Here is a 25,451-nt window from a genome sequence, read left to right on the forward strand (position 1 = left end):
CAGCGAGCGGCAGGTCTAAGCGGGTCTGGCTAGGAGTGCGTGTCCCTTTGCGTCCATCCTGTGACATCGGGTCCGCCTGGCCGGGGCTCACGTCCAGTCTCCCCGTGCGGGAGGCAGGCAGCCCCGGGGTGGGGGACCTCCCTGCAGGTGGCATCGGCGCCCGAGCATCCCAGGGGGGCACCCGAGCGTTTGAGCACGTGCGTAGCCCCGCGGGGGCGGCCGGCTCCCAGCGGGGTGGGCCGAGCGGGCCGGGGCCTATCATCTGGGCACGTACTCCCGGGGCAGCCCGGCCCAGTTGTGGTCACGCAGGGCCCGGTCCACCGTCCGGATGTAGCCGTTGATCAGGTCCTTCATCGCGGGGGTGAAGGGCTCGAGGTCGTGCGGGCGCCGGCCGCGCCGCCGGAAGCTGCCCTCCTTGTTGTTCTCCACGCAGAGCAGACGCTCCTCGCTCACGGACACGTTGAGGAAGGCCACCACCTCCCGCAGCGTGGGCACCAGGCTGCGCCGCAGCTCCTCGTAGTGAACCACCAGCAGCCGCTTGCCGTACTTGAGCCAGTCCAGCACGTGCGAGGACCACCATGACGCGTAGCTGTTGACAAAGTCCGGCCACTCTGGGTGGGCGAGAAGGGGCGCCGTGTCAGGGCCCGGCCCCGGTGGGGCTGCTGGCCTCCTGGGGGCCAGGATGCTCCGTCGTCCACCGCCCAGGGCCGACCTACCCGGTCTCCCCCGGAGGGAGACCCTCTTGGCGACCTCGTGTTGGGGAGGGTTATAGCAGGCTGGGCTCTGAAGAGCTGCAAGCCCACCTGGGAGCTGTGACCTCAGGTCCCCCTTCCCCCAGCGGTCTCCTTGGAAACACACCAAGTTAAGACGAACGGGGACCGTGCGTTCCAAGAACTGGTTCTCTCTCGGGTGGACCTTGCCCTCTGGGACTGTCCCTGCATGGCGAGAGCCCAGGGTCTCGGGCCTATGGGACATAGTGGAGTTAAAGACAACCAAGGCAGGGGCCTCTCTGTCGAGATGACCCTCGGTTCACCTTGATGTTGCCCTGGCAGCTCTGCACATCCAGTCTGGGTAATGGGGGCCGAGCAGTGTGTGGGGGGCAGCTGCCGTGCCTCCTAGTCAGAAGAAGACGCTGTGCAGGCCGGATTTCCTGTCCCGGGGCCTCCTACACAGCTACGTGAATGGGGTGCCTAATTGATGCTTCTTGTGTCTTGTGGGTGCGATCGCCGGTTTAACCAGTGACGCACAATGAGGCCACAGGCGGGGCAGCTGCGATCTCTGGCAGGTGATCTGCTCCATGAGGTTTTATTTCAGCAAATTTAGAAATTCGGTGGGTCTTTTTTTTAAGTGGGGAGAAGGGTGCAAATGTCAAGAATCACCCCAACAAAAATAGTTTCCATAATTGGGCTATTAAGGCACCTCAAATGCTGTGGGAAGCATCTGTTTTCTCTAATCTTCACAACAACCCTATGAGATGGGACCACCCTTGTTTTTAAGGTGAGAAAACCGAAGCTCAGAAGACAAGGTCTGCAGCTTGCCTCAGGTCACTGGGCTGGTAAGAGACCCGGGAGGGATCAGAGCTCAGCCTGCCTGCGTCCTCAAGGGGAGTCAGCAGGAGGGCAGGGATGGCTGACGGGGGCTGGTCTAGAGGGAGGGTGATAGGGAAAGGGGGGGACACCCACCAGCCTCAGCTGATCCGGAGTCACACAGGGACGGAAGCACAAGCCTGCCCAGCCTCAGGCCCCGCGTCTCATCATGCCACCCACTCTGCTGGACACAGCTGTATTTCTGATGGCTTCATTATATATCACTCACTATCCTGACTTGTGTCTCTTTAATTCATCGCCCAAAGGCTAGACTGTGTGTGCCTTGAGGGCAGAGACTGTGACCCCTGTAGCCTGGGCTCCTGGCGCCTTGCCCAGTGCCTGGCACATAGTAGGACTTCAGTAAGCGTGTATCAGCAGACTGACCCCAAGAATAAAGTTGCAACCGTTCCCCCACCCCGCCGGCCCCTTGTGCTCACCTTTGCTCTTCCAGTTGCGGTCAGCTGCGTAGCCCAGGTGCCCGGCGCATTTCCTGTTGAACTCGGCCACCAGGGACCTGTACGGGTTCCGGATCAGCAGGATGGCCGAGTCGAACATCTCAATCTCCCTCCTGCCACTCTCGTGGGTCTTCACGCAGATGGTGCGCCGGCTCCTCCAGTGGTCCTTCTCGCCCTTGAACCCTGCCCGGGAGAAAGGCATCGTGGAGCTCCCGCTGCCACGGCAGCAGACAGGTCTGAACGCTAACCTGCACCCCTGAGGGAGAGCCGACATTGGGGGCACAGCAGAGGGCACTGGGATGGCCTATGGATGGCGGATAGGGCCTGACCCTGCCCAAGAGACAGTGAGAGCAGGAGGCATCTAAGTGGGGAAAGATGGCGTCTGCAAGAGAAAGAAGATACGGCACCTCCTGTAGATCCCAGAAGTCAGGAGGCAGAGCCCGACCATGCCCTCTCTCTAGACGCTGTAGATGCATCCATTTGGGCATCTGCATGGCTATGTCACATGAGCATTGCAAATAACCCTGTGAGTTGACCACAGCGGCAGGCGTAGCCAGATGAAGAGACTGAGGCTCAGAGTGGGTACGTGACTTGCTCAAGATCACACAGCACCACAGCATCAGAGCCAGGGCTCTCTCCACGTGGCTTTGTGTGTCCCTGTGAGGCCTCTGTCTTCTACTCACCTCCCCACAGAAAGGGGCAGGATCCCCATCATCAAGCTCAAGGGCAGTCAGCAGCTGTAGCGCCACCCTCTGTCCTTATGCCACAGTCCTATAACTGGGCTCCAGCCTTGCACCTGTGGAGACTCTACCCATCCCTACACAGAGTCACACATTTATCAACAAATATCATTGTGTGCCCGTTCTGTGTTGGACTTTACACTGGGGATAAAGGGGTAAGACTCAGACCCTGTCTTTAAGCTTACAGTCTAGTGGGGGGATAGCCCAAGTGTAATACAGAGCATAAGGGCTTATGGGAACAAAGAGTAAGGGGGACTAGTTTGGGAGTGTAGTGGGATGTCACAGAAGGCTTCCTGGAAAGATGTCCCCTGAACCTGGTCTCCTGGCCACATCTCAACATAGCCCATGCCATCCAGCTCTGGCGACAAGCTCCAGAATTGCCCATGAGCTTGCCTCGGGCTCTTGGAAACATAAATGAGTCCCATCCCCCCACCCCCCTTCATGAATGGTTGGGAAGTATTTGTATCTACAGCAAGTCTTTGATGCCTGGAAAATGCAAGTGTCCTTTGAGTCTGTAAGTCTGGGGTCACCAGCTGAAACTCAACACGTTTCAAATTCATCTCTGCCATGGGCCAAACACCAAAAGTCTTTGCTTTGATTCATTCTGTCAAACAGCTGGGAAGTTCCAGGAAAGAATGAGTCAGACCATGAGCCAAGTAAACATGATATCTGGTCTTTGACACCCTGAGGCCCAGGGTGCTTTTTGTACTGCCTTGGCCTATTTCAACAGGCACCACTTTTCCTTATAACTCAGACCACGCTCACCCATGACGGTTTGGCATTTTGGCATTGGAGCTTCCTTGCGAATTTCACGTGAGTGCACGTGTGTGTGTGTGTGACTGCTCTGACAGTGCTCTGAGGCCAGTGGCTACATCTAAGCAGTCTCGTAAGGCTCAAAGATGCATCGGGGATCTCTAAAGCCATTCTGAGGCAGTGTCAACCCAATCCTTATTATGCCCAGCTATCGAGCCATTGGGCCACTTAGCCATTTGTAGACTGAGACAGCCAGCTGTTTGAATAAGGTAAAGGCCTTCTTTCTAGATGAACACGGTGGGTAGCTGCAGCCTGTACACATTAGGTGGTTCCCAGGGGACTAGGCCAGAGTGGGCAGGTCCATGTGCTTCATCTGGCCACTTCACCTGTAGCTGCTATAACACTCAAGACTCCCAGGGGTGATGAAACTGGGTTATATGGACACCCTTGGCTTTTTCCCAACCAGACCAAGATTGCTGTGGGTGATTCTGGAACCCGCTGCCACCTCAGGAAGTTTGTGTTTTCTCTAGGATGTTACTGATAGTATCCTCTTTTCCGCAACCAAACTCTAAGAATCCCAGAGAAACTGTTGTAACACTTGACAACAGAGAAATATATTTCACCAAATATAGATCCCACTTGGCTTATCTGAGGTTCTTAGTCTTAAACAGTGCACAGATTTGAGCCATTTTAAAGTTCATTTACTTGACATAATGAGGCCTCTTATTTCTACAAGAGAAATATTAGAAATCATTAAACTCTTGAAGATTTTTGGACCTCGTTTTAAAAATCGTATTTTGATAAGCTACACTTGCCTCAAAAACAAAGAAAAAAGAAAAAGGAAATGAACACATGAAGCCAGTTTCGCCTAATTATTGAGGGTTCTAAAAATTAAGGAAAATTCAAGAAATGTTTACAGAGAGGGAATCTAAGCTACTAGGCTTTCCCTTTGAATCCAGAACAGATCTTGTGAATTTTCTCTCAAAGTGTGGTCCTAGGGCTGGCTGTGTCAGCACCACCTAGGAGCTTGTTAGAAATGCCAATTCCTAGGCCCCATCTCAGATCGACTAAATCACACTCTCTTGGTGGAGGGGGGCGTGCAAACCAGGAAGCTATGTTGAATTAATAAGCCCTCAAGGTGACGCTTATGCACGTTCAAGTTTGAGAAGCACAGCACTAGAGCTCCGGGGAGGAGCTGGGCTGGAGAAGCTGCAGTCTGGGTGCTGGGAACTGCCCAGCTCCTCCCTGCCCTGCAGCCTTCACTAACCTTTGTTGTAGAGAGTGCCGTCAAAGTAGTAGCTCCCTGTGTAGAAGCCAGTGGCGTGCTCGATGAGGTGCCGCGCCCATGTGTTCCCGGCTCCCGGGAAGCTCGACAGAGCCACGAACACTTTGGATTTGGTGGGCAGGAACCTCCGGTCCGTGCACCGGGTATCTGAAAGTCCAGAAGTCGTCTCAGGGTTACCCACCTCCACTGCGACTCCCAGACTCTCTCTCAGACTTCCCTAGATAGGAAATGCCAACCCAGGACTCCCACTGGGAGATGAATGGGAAAACTGAGGCCCAAAAAGGGGAAGGGATTTGCCACCTGGACCTGGGCTGCACAGGTCCGCGGCTGGCCAGAGAAAGTCCCATTGATGACGAGACCTCCCAGTGTAAGAGTCTGGTGGGAATCAGCATCCTGCAGACTCCCAAGGTCAGCTGGGGCAGACCTGCTTCTCACACAAGGCAGATGCTGGAGCCTGGGCACACAGCCTGGGTGACTTACTGGTCCCCAGGTCCTGGACTGGCTCAGGGAGGCCCCCGTGGCCACTGGGCTGCCATGTCACCCCGCCCCACCACCCTGCCACTGCTGTCCCTCTGGACCCTGCCTCTCTGCTCGTCCTCAAACCACCTTCATCCCCAGAGAGACTCAGATGAAGGTCAGGTGCTCTTCAAACCGAGCCCCGCATCCTGTATCCAGCCTCCAGGGATGGTGGAGGCCTCCTGTTCCCGTTACCCCAAGATAGGACCACCCACCAAGACGCCTTCCCCGCCCCAGGACCGCATACTCAGTCCAAACCCCCAGACCAAGTGCCACAACCAGCGGTAGACACAGGAGGAGGGCCCCGTACGCCTGTCCACCTCCGGGGCAGAACTCACCCTGCACGGGCGTCTGGTAGACCTCGCAGTACTCCGCTAGCCTTCGGGCCTCAGACTCCTGGCCACACAGCGAGCTGTCCACAGCATCCCGCAGGTTGAACTGGGGCGTGGGGTAAGCACAGTAGCACTCCCAGCCCCTGAGGATGGCCAAGGGGAACTCCTGCCAGGGAAGGAGAGGAAGAGAAGCATCCTGGGTGAGTGCAGGGGCCACGCCCCCGCCGCTCAGGGACCAGGGTGAGCGCGGGGGATGTCCTGCCAGCTGCATGGGATCTACAGGGGTGTCTGTCCGTCCTTCCAGCGCTGGGCTCTGGGCCCAAACCCAGGGGAGACAAAGCTCAATGAGACGGGACCTCCGCCCTCTAGCAGCTCACCGCTGGCCGGTGACGAGCCCAAGGTCTTTTGTTTGTTTGTCTGTTTGGTTTTGTTTTTTATGATAATTACAGTCTTTATTTATGTAACTGGTCACATAGTCATAGCTGGTATTTATAACTACCTTCTTCTATTACCCATTCTTTATATATGTGTGTGTGTGTGTGTGTGTATAAATTTTTTTTTTTTGCCGCACCACACGGCATGCAGAACTTCCCCGACCAGGGATCGAACCCGTGCCCCCTGCAGTGGAGTCTTAACCACTGGACCACCAGGGAAGTCCAGAAAAGTCCACTGTTAATAGCACCGGTGCTATTACAGAGGGGTGACTCCACTGGGGGGACAGGACCTGGATTTTGGAGACATCTAGGGGGTCGTCAGGAGTGCCGGGGAGGGAACGGCATTCCAGGTGGGGAAACCACATGTGTCTGGGTTAGAATGGGACAGAAAGGCCCACCCAGGGCAGCTCAGCATTCAACATCTTTAACCAACAGACTGTGAGCCCCCAGTGAGGTCTGGAATTCCCGCCAGCCCTCCCTGGAAAGAGACAGACCTAACCCCTGCTTCTGCAGTCCTGCTGCAGGGTGGGGTGCAGGGCCGGTGACAGATTCTCACACAGCATCTCTCCAGGACAGGAGGGGTGGGCACGGCCAGGCCTTGGCCGCTCCGAGGTGCTCAGGCTGATGGGGGCTTCCTTAAATCGGAGGGGCCCTGCCAGGGTTAGAAGGCCAAGCCAACTCCTGGCAGTTTTTTACATATGTTTTCTTGGTTCCCTCTGGGGAGAAGGCTGCACCCACCGCACAGCAGCGAGAGCTGGGGCGCTGGCATTGGGAAGGCCTGAATGTGAATTCAGGTTCACAGCCTAGGTAACCTTGAACCTTTCTGAATTTCACCATTGAACAAAGGGAATAAAACCCACCTTGCACATCGGTTGTGAAAACTAGATGAGAAAGGTCCAAATTGCCCAGTGCTGGGCCCGGCACACAGTAGGTGCTTTCCTCACAGAGGAACGGGCCATCCTCGGCCTCCTTTCCCTGGTGGGCAATTCCTCCACTCACCTCTCCCACACATTTTACCTGAGCACCTACTGTGTACCAGGCACCAGGTAGGACACTCAGCCCCATTTCCACTCTGCCTCTCCGTGCATCTTGCAAACAGGAGATGCGAGGCCCCCTGGAGCACAGAGATAGGAGAGGAGTCAATTGAGTGTGTGCTTGGGGGCGAGGGAAGCAGTGGGCAGAGAAAACTTCTCGCTGCTAAGGGAAACGCTGAACAAACCTTTTTGTTTTTTGCCCACAGCAAAAAATCTCATAAAAAAATAAATAAAGGAAAATCAATAGCGTCTTCTGAGCGTGGCTTGGCAGAGCCCAGGATCTCGGCACTCAGAAAAGACAGTGGATGGTGTCCCAGCCAGGGGAGGGCGATGCAGAGCCTGGGGCCGGGTGGTCCCTTAGGAGGTAGGAGGGGAGGCTGCCCCCAGTGGAGGGCTGTTCTCCTAAGTGTAGGTGGGATGCTCTCCCAGAGACCTCACAGCTCCCACGAAGGCCTCTTCCCACCTCCCTCCTCCTTCGTCAAGGCTCAGGGGCAGTTTTGCCTCTGCCAGCCCCGCGTCCCTCTCTCAGGGCTGAGCTGCCATGTGGGGACAGGAGAGAGGATGTTTTCACTATTCTTACACTACACACCCCTACACACACACACACACAAAGTCTGCTTCCAGACCTCAGTGCTCACTTTGGCATTAGAGATGCCCTTAAACATTTTATGGGACCATAAGCAAATCACCTCCCCTTTTGGAACCTTAGTTTCTCCATCTGTAAAATGGACATATTCCTTGAGTTGTCCTGCCTGGAAGAGTTGGAGGATCTCATTTCCCTCCCTCTGATCCACCGTGAGGGCCAGTGAGACTAGGACATTTACCCCCATGCCTTTCCTGGACGAGGCTTGAGTTGCAAATTCCTCCCGGGACAGGGGGCTAGGGGTAGGCAGTCATTCAGGGTGTCCACGGGCTCATGTCCAGAGGCACCAGGGAGGAAGCACCCGGTAGGAGAAAAAGCACCAGGTTTACAATCCAACAGACCTGGACTCGAATCCCAGGGCCACGGTTGAATATCTGTATGACCTTGGACCAGTCACTACCTGCCCCCCAAGTCTTGGCTGTCTCATCTGTCATCTGGGGGCAATAACAGTCACACCATAGAGTGCGGGGAGAATGAAGGGAGGATGACACATGAAAAGGACCCAGCACATAGTAAGGGCTCCCTTACTCTTAACTCTTAAGACCTCTAATTGTACTAGAGGCGGGCCCAGACCACCCTCCTGAAACTCAGAGTAGCTGAGAGTTCGGTTCCTAAAATTCCTCTTTTTGGCTCCCCCTCCAAGGCCCCAAAAGCTCAGGATCAAGCAAAGGCTGGAAGTCCCTCCCCCAAGCAGCACTTGTGATCCTTAATCTCGATCAGACACATAAAGAAAAGAATCGCTGGGACTTCCCTGGTGGCGCAGTGGTTAAGAATCCGCCTGCCAATGCAGGGGACACGGGTTTGATCCCTGTTCCGGGAAGATCCCACATGCCGCGGAGCAACTAAGCCCGTGCGCCACAACTACTGAAGTCCACGCGCCTAGAGCCTGTGCTATGCAACAAGAGAAGCCACCACAGTGAGAAGCCCGTGCGCCGCAACGAAGAGTAGGCCCTGCTCACCGCAACTAGAGAAGGCCTGTGCACGGCAACGAAGACCCAATGCAGCCAAAAAAAAATTTTTTTTAAATATTAAAAAAAAGAAAAGAATTGCTTTGAGGGCTCAGTGGCCACAATGGGGCCCTAACCCTGGAACCAGGACCCACTCAGCCACAGCTGCCGTCACTGTCAGAGCTGCGGTGACGTCCAGCACCGGCAGCTGGGGCCGCTGGGCTTGGAGTGAGGGGACAAAAGGCTGGACAAACCCCATCAGTACCTCTGGCTAGACTCCACCCACCCTGGGGCCCCCATGTCATTTCTCAACAGAAAGCAAATCTGTGTCCTGACCCTCAATCAGAATGCCGTTGGCTTTCTGGAAGCAAGTTCTCCTGCTGATGTGAGTTAGTGAAAAGCCATCACAAGAACTGCAACCTCTGGCCTCTCCCACTGCTATCCATCCTCTTCCGAAAAGCCCTCATCCCGCCTCGTCCCAGATCAATACCTTCATCACAGCAAGCAGCGGGAACAAGCAGCCTGGGTACCACAGCGGCAGCAGAGAGCAAGCAGCTGTCTGCGTCTGTGTCCCCCACACTTCCATCCACACTGGCTCTTACGGGCTGAATTGTGTCCCCTAAAATTCATGTTGATGCCTTAACCCCCAGCACTTCAGAATATGACTGTATTTGGAGACAGGGCCTTTAAAGAGGCAATTAAGTTAAAACGGGGCCATTAGGATGGGCCCCCATCGAATCTGACTGGTGTCGTTGTAAGGAGAGATTAGGACCCAGACACACAGAGATGGAGGAGAAGGCCATTGGCAAGCCAGAGAGACAGGCCTCAGAAGAAACCAACCGTGCCAACACTTTGATCTTGGACTTCTAGCCTCCATAACTGAGAGAAAATAAATTTCTATTGTTTAAGCCACCCAGCAGTCTGTGGGAATTTGTTATGACAGGCCGAGCAAACTAACGCTAGCTTTCTTACCAGTCCTTGGCCACTGCAGTCTCGCTCCCACCTCAGGGCCTTTGCACTTGCTGTGCCCCCTGCCTGGAATGTCCTTTCCCAGATACCCTCACGGCTTTCTTTTTTTAAATTAATTTATTTATTTTTGCTGCGTTGGGTCTTTGTTGCTGCGCGGGCTTTCTCCAGTTGCGGCGAGCGGGGGCTACTCTTCGTTGCGGAGTGTGGGCTTCTCATTGCGGTGTCTTCTCTTGTTGCGGAGCACGGGCTCTAGGCACACGGGCTCCGTAGTTGTGGCTCGCGGGCTCTAGAACACAGGCTCAGCAGTTGTGGTGCACGGGCTTAGTTGCTCCGGAGCATGTGGGATCTTCCCGGACCAGGGCTCAAACCCGTGTCCCTTGCACTGGCAGGCGGATTTTTAACCACTGCGCCACCAGGGAAGCCCCCCCAGATACCCTCATGGTTTTCTCCCTCACCTTCTGCAAGACCTCTTCCGTGAGGCCTTCCCTGGCCACCCCATTTCGAGTTGCAACATCCCTCCCGCTATCACCGATACACCCAGTCCCTTGCTGTGTTTTCTACTTCTGTTTCAGTGGTATAACTTACCTCGATGGAACACTCTGACCCTGAATGTGCCACCCAGTCTGTTCTGATGAATGCCTACCAGGACACACAGCATTTCCCTCACACCAGTTTCCTCGGCCCCTTCCCACTCATAGCCCCCTCCCCCAAAGCAACCCCTAGTCTGACTTCCATCACCACAGATGAGTTCTGTCTATTCTAGAACGGCCTATAAATAGAATCACTCAGCACATATTTTTGTGAGTCTGGTTTCTTTCAGAAAAATATTTGTTAAGTCCACCCATGTTGTTTTATCTGGCAGTGGATTGTTGCTTTTTATCGCTGAGTATCATTCCGTGTGTGGACACAACAATTTGCGGACTCCTTCACTTGATGGATCCCTGGGCTGTTTCCCGTTTTTACCTATTACGAATAACGCTGCTATGAACATTTCTTGGGCAAGACTTTCAGTGGATACACATCTTCATTTCCAATGGGGAAATATGTAAGGCTCCTGCTTCATTTTTCTCCACTGGTGCTTGTCACCATTCAACATACTATATATTTTACTTATTTTCCCTGGTTTACTGTCTGCCTTTACCCACAAGAATATAAGCCGGGATTTTTGTGTGTCTGGTGTGCTTTGCTGCATTCTCAGTACCTGGAACAAAGTCTAGAACATGGTGGATGCTTAATGAATCTTGGATGGATGCACCAACGAATGAATGAATGAATGAATGAATGTCCTTTCCAGATCCCAACTCCCCCCCAGAGTTGTTGGCAACAGACTTGGACATGAGTCTTCCGTTGGTCACTTGTGCCCGGCCATGAGTAAAGAGAAGAAAGCCTGTTCCATCTAAGCAAACCCTCCTTGACAACAGGAACCCCAGGGGACTCTGCCATCCTGAGATTCCTGTTCAGACAAGAATATTTTACGAACACAGTTACAAAAAAAAAAGTCTGCTCAGGGCAGGCTGGGTCTGTCTCCCTCCCCGGTGGTAACGGCTGATGCCTCACGATCCCGTATCCCAGGGTTGGGACCAGGCTGCCCCCACCAGTGACCTGAACCTTTTTGCTTCCTTGAGTGGATTAAACTGTCAAGTTCCCGGGTGTTTGCAGAGCAACGGGAGAGCTGCAGACAGTAATGTGGTTTTCTTTACAACATAACCTCTTCAGGAACATCATTGGATTCTGAAAACACAGAACAATTTTCAGCCCCTTGGGGATTTCTAAGACATGATTTCCATAAAAATTAAATATTGATGAGTCTTATCTCTCTGCCAACCTTGCTGCTCCCCGGTACCTCCACCTCAAGCTGCAGGGAGAGAGAGAGAAGAGGAGAAAATGAACCAAGACAAGGCAGAAAAACAGGAACACAGATGTGATACCGCTTCAAACAGGTGAGGAGTTCCGAGGGCAGGGTGGGTGCACGCCCTGATCCCAGTACTTTCTCTACAGCCCGAGCCTGGGTGTCCAGGATGGGGGCTCAGGCGGGGACTGGGTCTGCAGTACGTCTGGGCATTCAGCCTGGAGCCGGGTCACGATACAGCCAGGGCTGGGCTCTCTGGGCGGCGGGGATCCACACGCCAAGGCCTGGCCATGGCCAAGGGGTCAAGGAGCGGACATTCCAACAGGCGAGGAGTGAGAGCTCAAGAAGGACCCCCTCTGGGGTCTCCTCTTCTCCATCCTCGCTCCTCCTTGGGCACCTTTCTCAGGATCTCCAGGATTACACAGAATTACCAAAACTTCAGAGATGAGAACTTCCGGTTTCAGAAGGCGAAGCTGAGGCTTGGAGGCCGGCGGCAAGCAGCCCACGACCTCAGGCCATCAGGGTGTGTGGCAGCAGACGCCAGCCTTCGGGACTCCCAGTCCGGGGCTTTGCCACACACCACACTCAGCCCCTGGGAGGCAAAAACGTGAATGCGGTGGGTTTGTGACGAAATTCAGGAACCGGCATGGAGGCTGCCTCTGACCAGTCTCTTGCCTCCAGAGGCAGAACTGGGGAACATTCAAGACACAGAAAGGAGAGGCGAGGCCCACGAAGGGGGATGTGGGGATGGGGATGAAAGGACCGACTCTTGCTTTCCGGCAAATGTCAGTTTGAATGCAAACCCGTCCGCTGACCCTGTAACTGAGAGCACGTTTCCCTGTGATCTGACTGCAGGTGCGGGGCTGTGCGGTTTGGAGGGGCAGCTACAGGAGGTGGACCCAGTTTGAGGCCTGTCGTCAGGAATCCCGGGCTTTGAATCTCATTTGTGTGATTGTCGACAAGCTACCGGGCAGCTGTGAGCCTTGGTTTTATCATCTGTAAAAGGGGCATAGCTTAATGATTAAGGGCTCTGGTGTGAGTTAAATTTAGACGGCTTGAGTCTTGATTTCTTCAGCTGTAAGGGGGATTTTAGGATGCAATGAAATACGGTCATCTCTTGGTATCTGCAGGGGATGGGTTCCAGGACCTGGCACAGATACCCGAATCCGCGGATCCTCAAGTCTGTGGTTCCGTGTTCGTGGATTCAACCAATGGCTGATGATGTATACTGTGGTACGAATTTATTGAAAAAAATCCACACATAAGTGGACAAGTGCAGTTCAAAACTGTGTTCTTCAAGGAACACCTATCCTATTAAGGGGCCTTTCAGAGAGCAGACCCTCAGCAAGTTGGCTGGTCTGAGTCCGGAGGAGGCCAAAGGCATGGGGTGGGGGCATCAGGCCATCTCTCTGTATTCACTCTTCTCCACAGGAACAGCCAACTCACCAGCCCTCTTCCACGTGTCCAGCCTCAAAGGTGCTGCCTCAGGATAACTTTGAGCTAAATGTCAGAGTGTCTCCAGGGGCCCCTAGGGGATGTCCCCTTGGGCGATGGCTCTCCGCAGACTGGAGCCCCAGACAGCAGACAGAGGTAGTAATTCACAAAACCCAGACCCACGCAGGATGGACTGCATCTATCGAGATCCAAGGGGACGTGGCCAGAGCCACCGCCCAGCAGAGAACAAGCCGGCTCCGCGTTAATGCGTGCCTTTCCATCCCACAGGCAGCTGGGTTAGCGCCTCCTTTAAACGGACAAAGGGGAAACCTCAGAAGAAATGTCGATGGGAAAACATCCAGGTGATCACTATTCTGTATGAAGAACTTATACACCCCAAAGAGGCTAAAAGAGGGGAGGCAGAAAGGATAACACCTCTCTCCCTGCGATGCCTTTCTCAGTAGGAGAAGTTGCTGGGAGAACAAACCTCAGACCACAAGGTGTAATAGCTGAAGCTTCAAACGTTAGTAACCTATTTGCAGATGGTGCCAGATTTCACCCATCAGTCCCACTGCAGGAACGCACACTCCCACAAATGGCCTATCTACTCAAACACCAATACGGGGCTTCAAAATTAAGGACCCCACGTCCGAATGGGTAGCAATGCAAACACCTAAGGTCATTTTCACCTTCTGTTCCAGTGAAGGAGGCGATAACATCTAGAGGCCTGAGAATGAGCGGGTTTTCTTCCATCCCCAACACGATCGCAGAAAATTAGACAAGATCATTTTACTGTGTTTAAAAACACATTACATAGGTCAAGTCGCCCTTGCTGGCAGAGAGTCAGATCATTAAGATGCTGATGTGGCCCAAAATGTTCTTCCCCTGTCAAACTACACTCTGGGAGCTCCCCAAATCCGTTGTAACTCACTAGCAAAGAAGAGTAGAGATTTTTCTCGGGAGCCACAAATAAATCTCAGATGGTGCTCGAAATTGGGGCATGGCACAAAGAAGGCTCCCCCTCTTTTCCTGCTTGCATGCCCCACCTCTGGCATCTGCTGTCTCCCGGCCCCCCTGCCCAGCCAGCCCTAATTAAGCCTGTTGTCCCCACCCTCAGGTTTAGCTCTGCCCCATTTAACAGTCTGCTGTGAGCATTTTCCATCATAAAAGTCGCAGAAAACATTTTCAATGGCTGTATTATAGTCCACTGTATGGCCACGGCATAATGTAACCATTCCCACATCGTGGGACATCTGAGCTTGTATTGCAGCCAAGTTAGGATGAGACGAAGCTGCCACTGGGACGTCTGTGCAGCCTCGGTGCCACCAGCCTTTCCGGAGAGGAAGTGCTTGGCACGTCGGTCAGGAAAGTACAGCCAGAAATCTCCAAATTCACCTCTCTCACTCACCCTCAACATCCAGGAGAGGAGAGAGAAGACCCTTCCTGCAAATAGATCCCTGGCCTCTGCAGGCCTGGGTCAGCTGAACTTCCAACTGATCCTGTATCCACCAGACCTCAACGCTGGAGGCGGAATTTGCTTCTTCATCTTCCCTAAATAGTTGTAAAAGACAATCGATCACCAGGATTCAGATGCGTGGGGAACGTGAACCGGGCCTGGGTATGGCTGAGCCCACACATTCCAGGTGGCCCTCTGGGACAGTGGTTCCCCTGCAGGGGACCCCTGGCTATGTCTGGAGACAGTCTGGGTTGTCACAGCTAAGCGGGGAGTACTATTGGTATGTCGTGGGTAGAGGCCAGGGATACTGCTAAACATCCTACAACGTACAGACAGATCCCCAAACAATTATCCAACCCGAAATGTCAACCGTTGCAAGGATGAGCAACCCTGCCCTAGAGTGAGATCAGGGTCCCAGCCTAGCTCCCACTGGGAACCTGAGAGCTGATGGGGATCATCCAGAAGGCTTGAGTCCAAGTCATACCAACAACCGCAGAGCAGGACGAGGGAGAAGGGAGGAACAGACATTCTGGGAACCAAAGGCTCACTCTGTCAGGCAGACGGTGGTTTTACTTACAAGCATGACATCTGGGGCACCATCCTTGCCCTACCTGGAATTCCTAATTCCAGAGCCAGGTCACAGGTGGACTTCAGTCACAGTTTTGCCAAGGCGTCTCTGGGGGTGGCCCTGAGGACTGCTGTCTCCCAAAGGGATCCACAGAGAACACCCCTCACCCCAGAGCATCCTACGCACAGCTATGAAGCCCCACGCCAGTCATACGCCCCCTCCCTGCCACACCATCAGTAGCTCCCTCTTACCCGCCGAAAAACATCTGGACTTGGAGGCGGGCATCCAAGGCCTGTTGCGGTTTGTCCCCGTCCTACCTTTCACATGGCACCGCGGAGCCCTGCACTCTGGGCGGGCTGGCTGCCTTCCCACTACCTCACCCCTGCCCAGCCACTGCCTAGTTTTACGATGCAGTCCTCACGCCCCTCCTCTGCCCGCTGACACGGCCCCACATCCTCCAGCTCTAACCCTTCCAAAACGTTGCAGCCCTCCTACCGAAGCCTCCCTCCAAGCCTCCTTCATCCCCATCAGGCACTGACCTTCCTCTGTTGTATGTCAGAATCACCCAATTCCTGTCTTAGCCCTTCTTCAGGGGTGAGCTCTATCTCATGGGGGAGCTGGCACCCCCCCCCCCCATGAGTGTCAGTGCATGTGTTTGGCCCCCGTCCCACAATTATGTCCTGCCAAGACCTGCTTTCAACTTGAAAGCTGGAAATAGTGACTCTACTCCTCACAGCTGCAACGTTCTGTGGATCTAAACAATGGGACTCAAGGCAACAGCCACTGTCCCTGCCCCATCTGTCGACAATACAGGGGAGGCCAGGATAGGAGCCAAGCTGTCAGCACAGATCCTGACGCCTGTAGGGCAAAGGCCATTTCTGAGAACCCTGGACGCCCTTTCATCCTTGTTCTGACCTCAACAGTTCGCAGCATCACTGCCCAGAGCCAAGCAAGGAACCCGTCCTTGAAACGCATCTCGAGGGGAGACGTACAAAATGCAAAGGTGCAGAACGGCATAAGCTACCAACAACCCTCAGGTATCTTCTGGCACACGCTGCAGTGTGAGATTGCAGCGACCCGGATTTCTGTCAGTAAATATGAAGAATGGCTGGAAATAGGAGTTGAAGAGTTTAAAATCTTCGAGTTCTGCGTCTGTAACCACAAGGCAGAATTCTCTGGGCCCTTGTGGGCTGCCCCAGGGGAGGCCTCCCCAGAATACCGGGCCGTCTACCTGGGACGCTGCTCTGAAGTCATCCTCTCCAAAAGAAGAGGCACGAGGATGCCTTGCTTCCCTCTCATGCAGAGCTGGCGGGGCGTAAAATTAACACAACCTTTGCCGAGGGCAGCATGGCGAAGTTTACCCACAGGACAAGGACAGACGGCCTTTGACCTGGCACCTCCTAAGAATTTGATCTGGCAGGTCCGCCACCGACACAGAACGACCCACCCACAAAGACAGTCATCACAGCCTTGTTTGTAAAAGCAAAAGACTGGAAACAACCTAAATGCTTAACAGCGGGGCGTTGGTTATAGGACATCCATGTAACTGAATAAAAGAGTGGCAAAGCGCTTTCTGTGCCAATGTGGAGCAACGTTGTGGAGAGACAGGAGGGGATTGTGGGGCAGAGCAGTGCGTGTGGCTCGTTACCATCCGTGGGGTTTGTAAAGGCATCGTGACTCTGTAAAGGAACAACCACTTGAATATTCATAGAACCTCTCTGAGAGCGGCTGGCCGAGGTCAGGTCCGTCAGCTGCGTCCAAGGAAGGACACTGAGGGGACGACACACAGGGGTGAGAGGAAGACTTTCCCCTCGACCCCCTTTGGTGTCTTTTTACTGTGTTCCACGTGAGCATGTTATCTATTGAAAATAATTTAAAGCATCAAAGAGGCAGAGCCGTGATGCTGTCCGCTCCCTTTCCTCTTGTTTCTTTTCCTGTCTCCTGTCTCCTCCGGCTAACTCGCCTGTCCCCTTCCCCCGCCGATGTCACACCGAGAGGCAGCAGCATGAAAAGCACGGGGCGTGGTGTCGAGAGTGGGATGTAAAGCCCGTCGCTCTGTGCCTGCGTGTGAGAGCTCTCGCTCCCGCAAACCTGCACCGGCTCCGCAGCAAAGCAGGGGTCAGACTATCCCCGCTCACGGAGCGCTGGGAGGATCAGAGCCGACCACCAGCGGGAAGGCTGCAACCCAGCGCCCGGCACGCAGGAATATGCCTCTGTGTCTGCCGACCGGGAGGCTGGCCTTCAGCAGGCCCGGACCAGCTGAGTTCATCTGATTCCAGCGGGCGGCTCTCCAGGGAGCCGCTCGGAACTGCAGGTGTGAAGGAAGCCCAGACCGGGCGGCTTGCTTCCCTGCTGGGCAAGCAGGTGTCCCTGCCATCTCTACTGGCTCTGCTCCCACCAGGGGGAGAGGGGAGGAAGGGGTCCCCAGGCCAGATGTCTGTGAATCAACAAACAGCCTTTTCGGCTCCCAGAATTGTGTCTCATGAGCCCTGATGCCTAAGACATCCTTGGCAGTGGCTTTGGAAATGCCGGAGATGTCAGAGAGCCACTTCAAAGGCCGCGACTGTGCAAGAGGGAAGCGAGTAGGAGAAAGGCTTTGTCTCCCCCCGCCTCCAAGGGAAGCATCTCAAGAGGGCTGAGAGCACGGCAGCTCCCTGTAGGTCGGGGCCCCATGGAGGGAGCGCTTCTTTGTGTCCAACTACATGTGCTTTCGCTGAGGCCCACGTCCTATACCCGTCTAACAACCAGCAGGCTACGGAGCTAAGCAGAGTTCAAATCCTGGATCTCCCCCTTCCTGGCTGTGTGACCTCGGGCAGAACGCCCAAGCTCTCTGTTTCCTCACCTGCAAAATGCACTTAAGCAGAGCACCTATGGTTGTCAAGAGGATTAAATGGGTTAACACATGTAAAGTTGGAACAGAACCTGGAATAAATGATCAATACCTGTTAGCTTCTGTTGATAAATATCATCATCATTGCCAAGGCCCTCCTCTCTCCTAGCCCTACTCTGTTACACTGCCACGTACCACAGTCCCGTCAAGGCTACTGAACCCCAGCACATCGGAGCAGCCCCAAATCCCAGCCTACTGCCACCCGGGGCCATTTCCAGGGCCACAGCATCCAGCCCAATCTGGAGACCACGGTTCTCCAGCCCCAGCTCTCAAAGCTCTTTGGGCAGCCCGCCGGTCCCGCCAGCCTCGCTTCACACCCCATCCCCGGTCCTGCTTTGTGCAAGCCCCACGTGGCCTTGATCAACATTTCCCACCCTGGAGCTGGCATGCAATGCAGGGACAGTGGCCTTTGGTGCCCAGCCCGGCCCCTGCACAGAACCACACTCCACTCCTCAGCCCAGGCTGAACCAAAGGTACATGAGCGACTACAGCCCCCGAAGTCAGATTCATGGCCCAACGCTGTCAGCGCAAATAACAGAAAATCTGCACTCCCCAAGTCCCGAGCCAGCATCTTCCTGCTTCCAAACCAAGTCAATTTAACATCTGACACTTGTGCCAAGAGCTCACGTCGGGAAAGGCACGATTCTTTCAGCTTTACAACCTTCTCTGACGACTCCCCACCCAGCCCCGGATCACCTCGTTAGCGGGCTCCCTGCTGGCGTCCTCGGCGACTCTGCTGCCCGCCGCCCTCCCGGACCTCCCTCCTCGGCTCCCACCCAGGCTCCGAGGACGGACAGCCGCAGCCCCACACGGGCACCTGCCCCTCCCTGAGACCACCACTCCGGCTGGATGGTTAAAGGGCAGGGCTGTGAGATCATAATTGCTCTTACTTTCTGGGAACAAAATCCCGAACACGTCTCCACGGTCACGTTGGCCTGTACCAGGGAGTCGGGGAAGGCGTGTGTGACGTTCTCCAGCAGTCGGAAGCAGCCACGGTACGTGACGGTCCTTCCTGCGGGGAAGGAAATGGGGTTCCGGTGAGAAATGGTGCCCACCGTTCTTGGTGCCTGTCACAGAGGAAAACGGTGGCTTCAGATGCCGAAACAGGTGGAAATACACTCAGGAAAGGCAGATTTCCAATCAGAGAGGGCAAACTGCCCGTAGAGGCTGTGGTCAAGCCAAGCTCCCGAGAGAAACCAGGCACCAGAGCTTTCGTTAGCCTTGGTCGCCAGGGTCACCGACAAGGGACCATTTGGCTGAAGCTTCTGAACTCAGAAGCTCCTGCCAGCCCTTGGGGGACAGTATGCATCCTCTCCTCCTCCTTCCCTCTCTCCCTTCCTTCCTTCCTTCCACAAATCGGGATTGTGCATCCATTCTGTGCTAGGTTCTGCACTAGGTGACCCAAGAGATTGTCACTCTGGAAAACTCTGTCCTACCCACGTACACACGAAAAGAAAAGTCGATTTGGAAACCTGAAATCCTGCCACACTCCCTCTTGCTGTGCCGTCGAGTCACACCACTACTTTGCTTCCTCTCTGATCTTGAACTCCCGCCGGATTCTAGGAATACTCCTCAAGCCCGTGGTACACAGGCTGCCAGGTTGTCCTACAGACCTTCTGGTGGAGAAGTTTAGTTCCCTAGTTGGCTTCCTTGGTGTGGGGACAAACCTTCTGGAATGTTCCGGCACCAACTGTTCCTATTTCCTCCAGACTCCTCAGAGTTTCCCTGGATGGCGTCCTGATTCTCATCCCATGCTCCTTTTAGCACAACATCTCCTGGGGCTCAGCATCTCTCCCGGTTCTCTCCGCCTGCCACACCTCGTGGAGAGAGCAGAAACCCTCTCGCCAGCCGGCACCACGGCGGGAGGCTCTCTCCACGCAAAACTGCAAAGCAGGACCAAACTCTGGGCCCGGAAGCCCATCCTATCGACCATGGCACCAGTGGTCTGGGCGTCAGGGCACGGACCTATCAGGGCACAGATGAGGGAAAGCAGCCTGGTGCTGGGAAAACAGTCCAGGCGGAGCAGCCTAACGGCCTGGGATCAAGCCCCGGCACTGCCAGGGACTCAGTCAGCAATCTGGGCATGTCATGGACTCAGAGGCTCTCCATTTTCTCACCTAAGTAACGCCTGGCAGCTAGAGTTGTTCTGAGGAAGGACATGCACCCACACGCCAGCCCCCATGGGGCTGCATCTCCCAGAGCCACCTTCCTGCCCTGGATTTTGGTGCCAGGGCCTGGGGTGATGACTTGTGCTGGACCCACAGGACTCTGTCCTGCCCTGTGGCACGACCGGGCCCCCAAAGGACAAAATATCTAGACGGACTGGGCCGTGGTCCTCAGTCAGCTGCACTGGGGTGGGACAGGCTCCAGGGAGACAGGCTCCGGGGCACACGGCAAGGGAGGTGAGCAGGACAGGCAGGGCGAGTGGGGTGATAGTGTCCCGGTGAGTACCTCCCTGTGGCCTGGGTCACCCCAATGCTCCCCACACCCAGCCCTGACCCTGACACACAGCAGGTGCCCAATGTGTGCTGACAGAGTAAGGAATTGGACACGACAGGGCAGGTGAGGGCGCGGCATAAGCTGTAACAGGTCAGTGATACAAGACGCTGCTAGAAGTGCAGCGTCAGCTGCCTCTAGGCTTCACCGCCGTGACTGTCGGGGAAGAGGCTGTCACCCAGGGCAGCCCATTCCACTCCCTTCTCCCCCGCTCCCCAGGTGACAGCTCCAGGGGCACTTAGGGCAGAAGGACACCCCCGAGATGGAGCCACTGATGACTTGCTCTGCACCTCCCTCTGATCCCAGCCCGCAGAGCACCTTCACGGGTCTGACCCCTGTGAGAGCTCCTTGCCAGTGAGAAGCTCAAATCTCAGATGGCCGGTCACCTGGTCACCTCTTGACAGAGATCCTGTCGGTTCATGCCCTCGAGAAGGGAGCAGGCAGGCAAAGGTCAGCCGTGCAGCCTCCACAGCCTGCCAGAAGGGGAGGCTGTTAAACCGTTTCAACATTAACTACGACAACAGGTCTAGCCGACTTGAGATCTCAGGCTGGCTTGAATGACCGGACCATCTGACCCTTAACCAGTGGGCAACCTAGAGCCAAATACTGATCTCTAAGAGTCAGTGGCTGAGCAGGCAGGGCGAGCTGCCGGGGCAGCCCAGAGCCCACATACAGGCCTGATCCTCCTGGCGGGCAGGGCTGAGGAGTCAGGGGGGCTAATGTTGTTTGAACCCAGGAAAGTCAAAGGTCCAAGAAGCCCTCCTGGAGCAGTTTGGTCCTCGGGAAGCCCATGTGGACGCCCAGATGACAGGGCAGGACTCGATACATCCATGTACCATGGCAAACTGCTGAGCCCGGACAGGGCCTGGCACAGAGTAGGTGTCAATGAGTATCTGTTGAGTTAATGGCTCATTAGTGAATCCGTAGAGTGTATTGTCAGGGTCTCCACCCCTGTCCCCATTCCCCCATCTGGAGCCCTGGTTCCCAGACAATCCTGTCTGAACATAGGAAGCACCGGAATAGCCTAGCTGGCCGCGTCTGAGCACTGAGCCACTCTCCCCATCACTCTGACCCCACAGAGGGCAGCCAGTGTTGGCTTTGAAGCTCACCCATGCTTCTCTGAGCTGGGCTTCTGGACCGCTTAGCAAACTCCCTCGTCACTAGGAAAGCTCTCCCAGAAACCCCTCTGCAGTCTTCGCTTCTGACCTGACACCTTTCTCTGGGCTCTGTCCAGTTCTTGAAACTAATCCATCAGCTCTCCTGGAGCCCTGGTCCATGGCCAGAGGTGGCTGAGTTGATGAGTTGACGTTCCTGGATGCTGGGCTGTGCCTCCATCATCTGCAGTCTCACACTTGCCAGTGGTGGGGGGAGGTCTCCCACGCTCTGACTTCTTCCCAGCCTGGCCCCTCCCAGTCAGGAAGAGGATGGCTCCCCACATGTGCAAATGTACACAGCCGTATTATTTTATAAAAGGGCCTTTTATAGTTACATCAAGTGGATCTGCAGCTCATCTTGCAATGAGGACAGATCTGAGTTTCACAAACATCTAGCTGGGCCCCCCTCAGTTGTCATCTCTGTTTGATAGCACTTTCAGGTGAAATCCTGGGAGGTTCAGTCTTGCTGCTTGATGCATCAGCTTAGTCTCCCTCGTGGTTGATTATTTCCTCCTGGGTTCTATAATTTTGAATTGTAAACTCATCTTCAGTGAGAATTTATCTACAGGAACTCTTTACACCTGGGTTGGTGGCACAGCTCCCAAGAGAGAATTTTGCATTTGCCTCTGTTGGTACCTCCAGATGGCCCAGAGCCAAATTTCATGTTGGAGCTTTCAGGACCAGGCAGACAGCAGAAATCTGAACCTCAAAACTCAGACAAATGCAGGCCTGCAATTATAAACTCTTAGGTTATAAAGTCTTAGGAAAAATTTTTTTCACCCGAAGCTCAGGTCAAAACAGACAAGTTTTTCTATTTCTGCTAGGTGTTTTTTTTCTTTTGAAATCTAAAATTTCACTGATTTATACTTCAGTGAAATTGGGTCCAACTATACACAGAAGTTTCAGTCCAACTCCCTACCCTGACAGGCTCAAAGCCTCCTTTTCTGTCCTCTGTGGACGTGAAAACCTAAGCCGTGTGATCACCAAGACCAGCAACTTCCCCTGGCGGGGACCCAGAGCTACACAGCATCCTTGATTACCTTCATCTCACCACTGTGATTCCTAGTTCCCACTTCCTTCCTGGAGCCAGGGATTTCCTTACTTTCTTGTTAGTTCAGCTGTGCCTTTAAAGCAGTTTTACCCAGCATTTCGAGGTGTTTCATAGCTAGGAGACATTCAGACTACCTGGTCTGCCCCATTGCTAGAAATCAAAGTCTGCCTCTGCACTTCACAAACTAGACTGGAACCCAGAGAGGGGAAGCAAACGGCCTGAGGCCACACAGCATGTCTGAGACACACCTAGACCTAGGCCCTGGGCCTCCTGATCAGTTTCTCTCTCCTGTAGAGGATAAGGAAGGATGTGCCTCGGTCACGAACTCGCGTGAGCTTTGGCTATAACCCCACACCCCTGCCGCGAGCCTGTCTGGGGAAGGTGGTGAGGAAGGGAGAGCACAGGTTCGGCCCCGCGTGGTTTGGATGAGGGGCTGCAGACGCGGGGGTGGCGGCAGAGCAGGGGACAGACGGGCACACTCACGCTTCCTGGAGCCGGGCTGCAGCTGTTCCACGCGGTACACGGAGAGACGGCCCACGCCCCCGCACACGGAGCTCTTCTCCCCTTTGCACTCGTGGTTACACTCTTCTGGCCCCATGCTCACTGCCGGGAGCCGGTTTCCACAGTAGCATTCGGCCCCGGCCTCCAAGCCGGCATAGACGTAGGACCTGCAGGCAGAGCGGGGCCTGCGGTGAGTCCCGACCTTGGCCCAGGGCACTGAGGTCTGGATCCAGGAATGGCGGCTGGGTCTGGGGCCAGGCTAAGGGTGAGTCCTGGCATTGCAGGAAGTGAACCCCGGGTCTCCTGACACTGAGCCCAGAGCTCTTTCCATAACCCCCTGCCGTCCCGTCAGTAAACGTTCTTTGTTCCGGACAACTGGGATCTGATCGGTCGAGCTCTGCTTACGCTATGACAGCCAACTGGAAGCCGACGCATCACCTCAGGGACACCACTTCCACTTTCTGGACCTCATTTCCAGTGGAGCTGATGGTCAGGGTCCCACACTTACCGCTCAGCGCACGCATTCTGGCAGTGGGAGACGGTCATCTTTCTCAAGTCAAAAAACACAGCCCCCTTCAGAGTTCTCTCCTGGCCGTCGCCACTGAAGCATCCCATGTATGTGCCTGCAGGCGGGGAAGAAGAGCGGAGACTCAGAGGCCCCGGGGAGAGGGAAGATGACCCTTGGCATTGCCCTTCCTGCCTAAGGCTCTTCGCAGAGAAGCCCAGGGGATGAGGCTGCGGTCCAAGCCTCCCTGAAGCGCCTCTGGACACTTCCACATGGTTCTCTTCCTCCCCCTTTCCGTAGTTAATGGCCCACTGTCCCTCCAGACACCCTGCCGGGAGCCTGGCATCAGCCAGAACACAACTTTCTTCCACTGACCCTCACCCACCGAGTCTGGCTGGTTTAAGTGCTTCCCCTGGACCCCTCGCCTCTCCATCCCTTCCCTTCCTAGGCTGGAAAAGGCCTCTCTGCCTCCACAAATGTCTCGATAGGCAGGTTCTGTCACCTCCTTGTGATCCAGAGGGAAGAAATCAGTTATGGAAAGTCCGATCTTAGCTAACATAAAGATCTTGCAAACAGGGAGAGTTACTTCAAGAAGAAAATCTGCCACCCCAGGAGGGAGTAAGGCCCCATCACTGCAGGTGTGTAAGCAGCAGCTGTTAACATGTAAGAGAGCTGTCCTGTGTGAGAATCATTAGGACCAAGGGACAGCTGGGCCCTCCCCAGTCCGGGCATCTCTGGCACATCCCCGCAAAGGGACACTAGGGGACAAGACTCCACAAAGCAGTGACAGTGTTGACCCAACCGTGCACATGTCAATGGGAAACAGCCCTGACCTGTCACCCCAAGAGAGGGAGCTGCCTCCCAGAAATGCACAGCGAAGCCTGGAGAACTCGAGCACTAAGCAAGTGTGTCAGGTGTGTAAATGTCATGTGCATCGCAGCGCGTCGAAGGAACTGTGCGTTGGGAGTTTGCAAACACGCCATCACATAGTCCGAGCTGTGAATGCACACCCACAATAGCTGTGCCGAGATCTGGATCAGGCACCCGTGATAAAGATGCTGCTCGTCTCCAGGGGAACGTCTACACTCAGTTCCAGGATGTCTCAAGTGGCGCCTGAGCAGTACACTGCAGCCTCCGGAAATTAGGCTGTCTCTGGGAAGCAGCACGCCCAAGGCCTCCCAGCAGCCTGCCAGCTCCCAGACGGCTTTGCGGGGAGGAGTAACGATCTCATGCACCAGTCCAGGAGCTCCCTGATCCGGCAAGACTGGCTTTTACTGCTGCCAAGAACCTGGCCCAAAGCAGAAGCTCAGGGCCGCCTGCTGAGTGGTTTGGAGGAGTGGGTCTGCCAGCCTTCATTCCTGGGGACCAAATCAGGGGGGGAGTGATTTTCCTGGGTGTGAATACCACACTTAAATCCATCTCTGACCTTGACTAAATCACTTCAACATTCTGTGCCTCAGTTTCCTCAACTTTCGAGTGGATAAATGCAACCCACCACCCCACCCAAGCTCATTTCTCTTGCCACATGTGGACATGTCCCTGCTCCCTCCCGCATGTCCACACTTGACTTCCTACCCGTCCTTGACAACCTACAGCCCTGACCACTCCAGCCCACTATGGCCTCTCCTTTCTCTGAATTGTCACATTGAGCGTCTGAAAAACTCATATCCTTATCATTAACTGTTGTTGTTAAAAATCGTGTACACCTGTGTATCCTGTCTCTGTACCATGACTTAAGGCTCATTGAGGGCAGGGACCACACCTTCCCCTTAGCTGGTGACTCACCAGGCAGGGTCAGGCACGATGCCAACGGTGGGTTAGAGCTCCTAAAACCCACACTGACATCCTGTGAG

General features: G+C 54.7%; 1 protein-coding gene across 1 annotated transcript in view; it reads right to left on the reverse strand.

Annotated features, from left to right (window-relative positions):
* Positions 1 to 258: 258 nt before the first annotated feature.
* WSCD1 (WSC domain containing 1) overlaps positions 259 to 25,451 on the reverse strand; it is a 30,251-nt gene continuing 5,058 nt past the window's right edge. Inside the window, exons 2-8 of the mRNA XM_068531078.1 lie at positions 23,602 to 23,716; positions 23,076 to 23,260; positions 18,782 to 18,903; positions 5,674 to 5,833; positions 4,802 to 4,966; positions 2,024 to 2,224; positions 259 to 611 (exon numbers count right to left, since the gene is read on the reverse strand). Coding sequence (XP_068387179.1) covers positions 259 to 611; positions 2,024 to 2,224; positions 4,802 to 4,966; positions 5,674 to 5,833; positions 18,782 to 18,903; positions 23,076 to 23,260; positions 23,602 to 23,716 — 1,301 coding nt within the window. The remainder of the gene's footprint in view (positions 612 to 2,023; positions 2,225 to 4,801; positions 4,967 to 5,673; positions 5,834 to 18,781; positions 18,904 to 23,075; positions 23,261 to 23,601; positions 23,717 to 25,451) is intronic.

Source organism: Eschrichtius robustus, chromosome 20, assembly GCF_028021215.1.
Source record: "Eschrichtius robustus isolate mEscRob2 chromosome 20, mEscRob2.pri, whole genome shotgun sequence".
Taxonomy (NCBI): Eukaryota; Metazoa; Chordata; class Mammalia; order Artiodactyla; family Eschrichtiidae; genus Eschrichtius; species Eschrichtius robustus.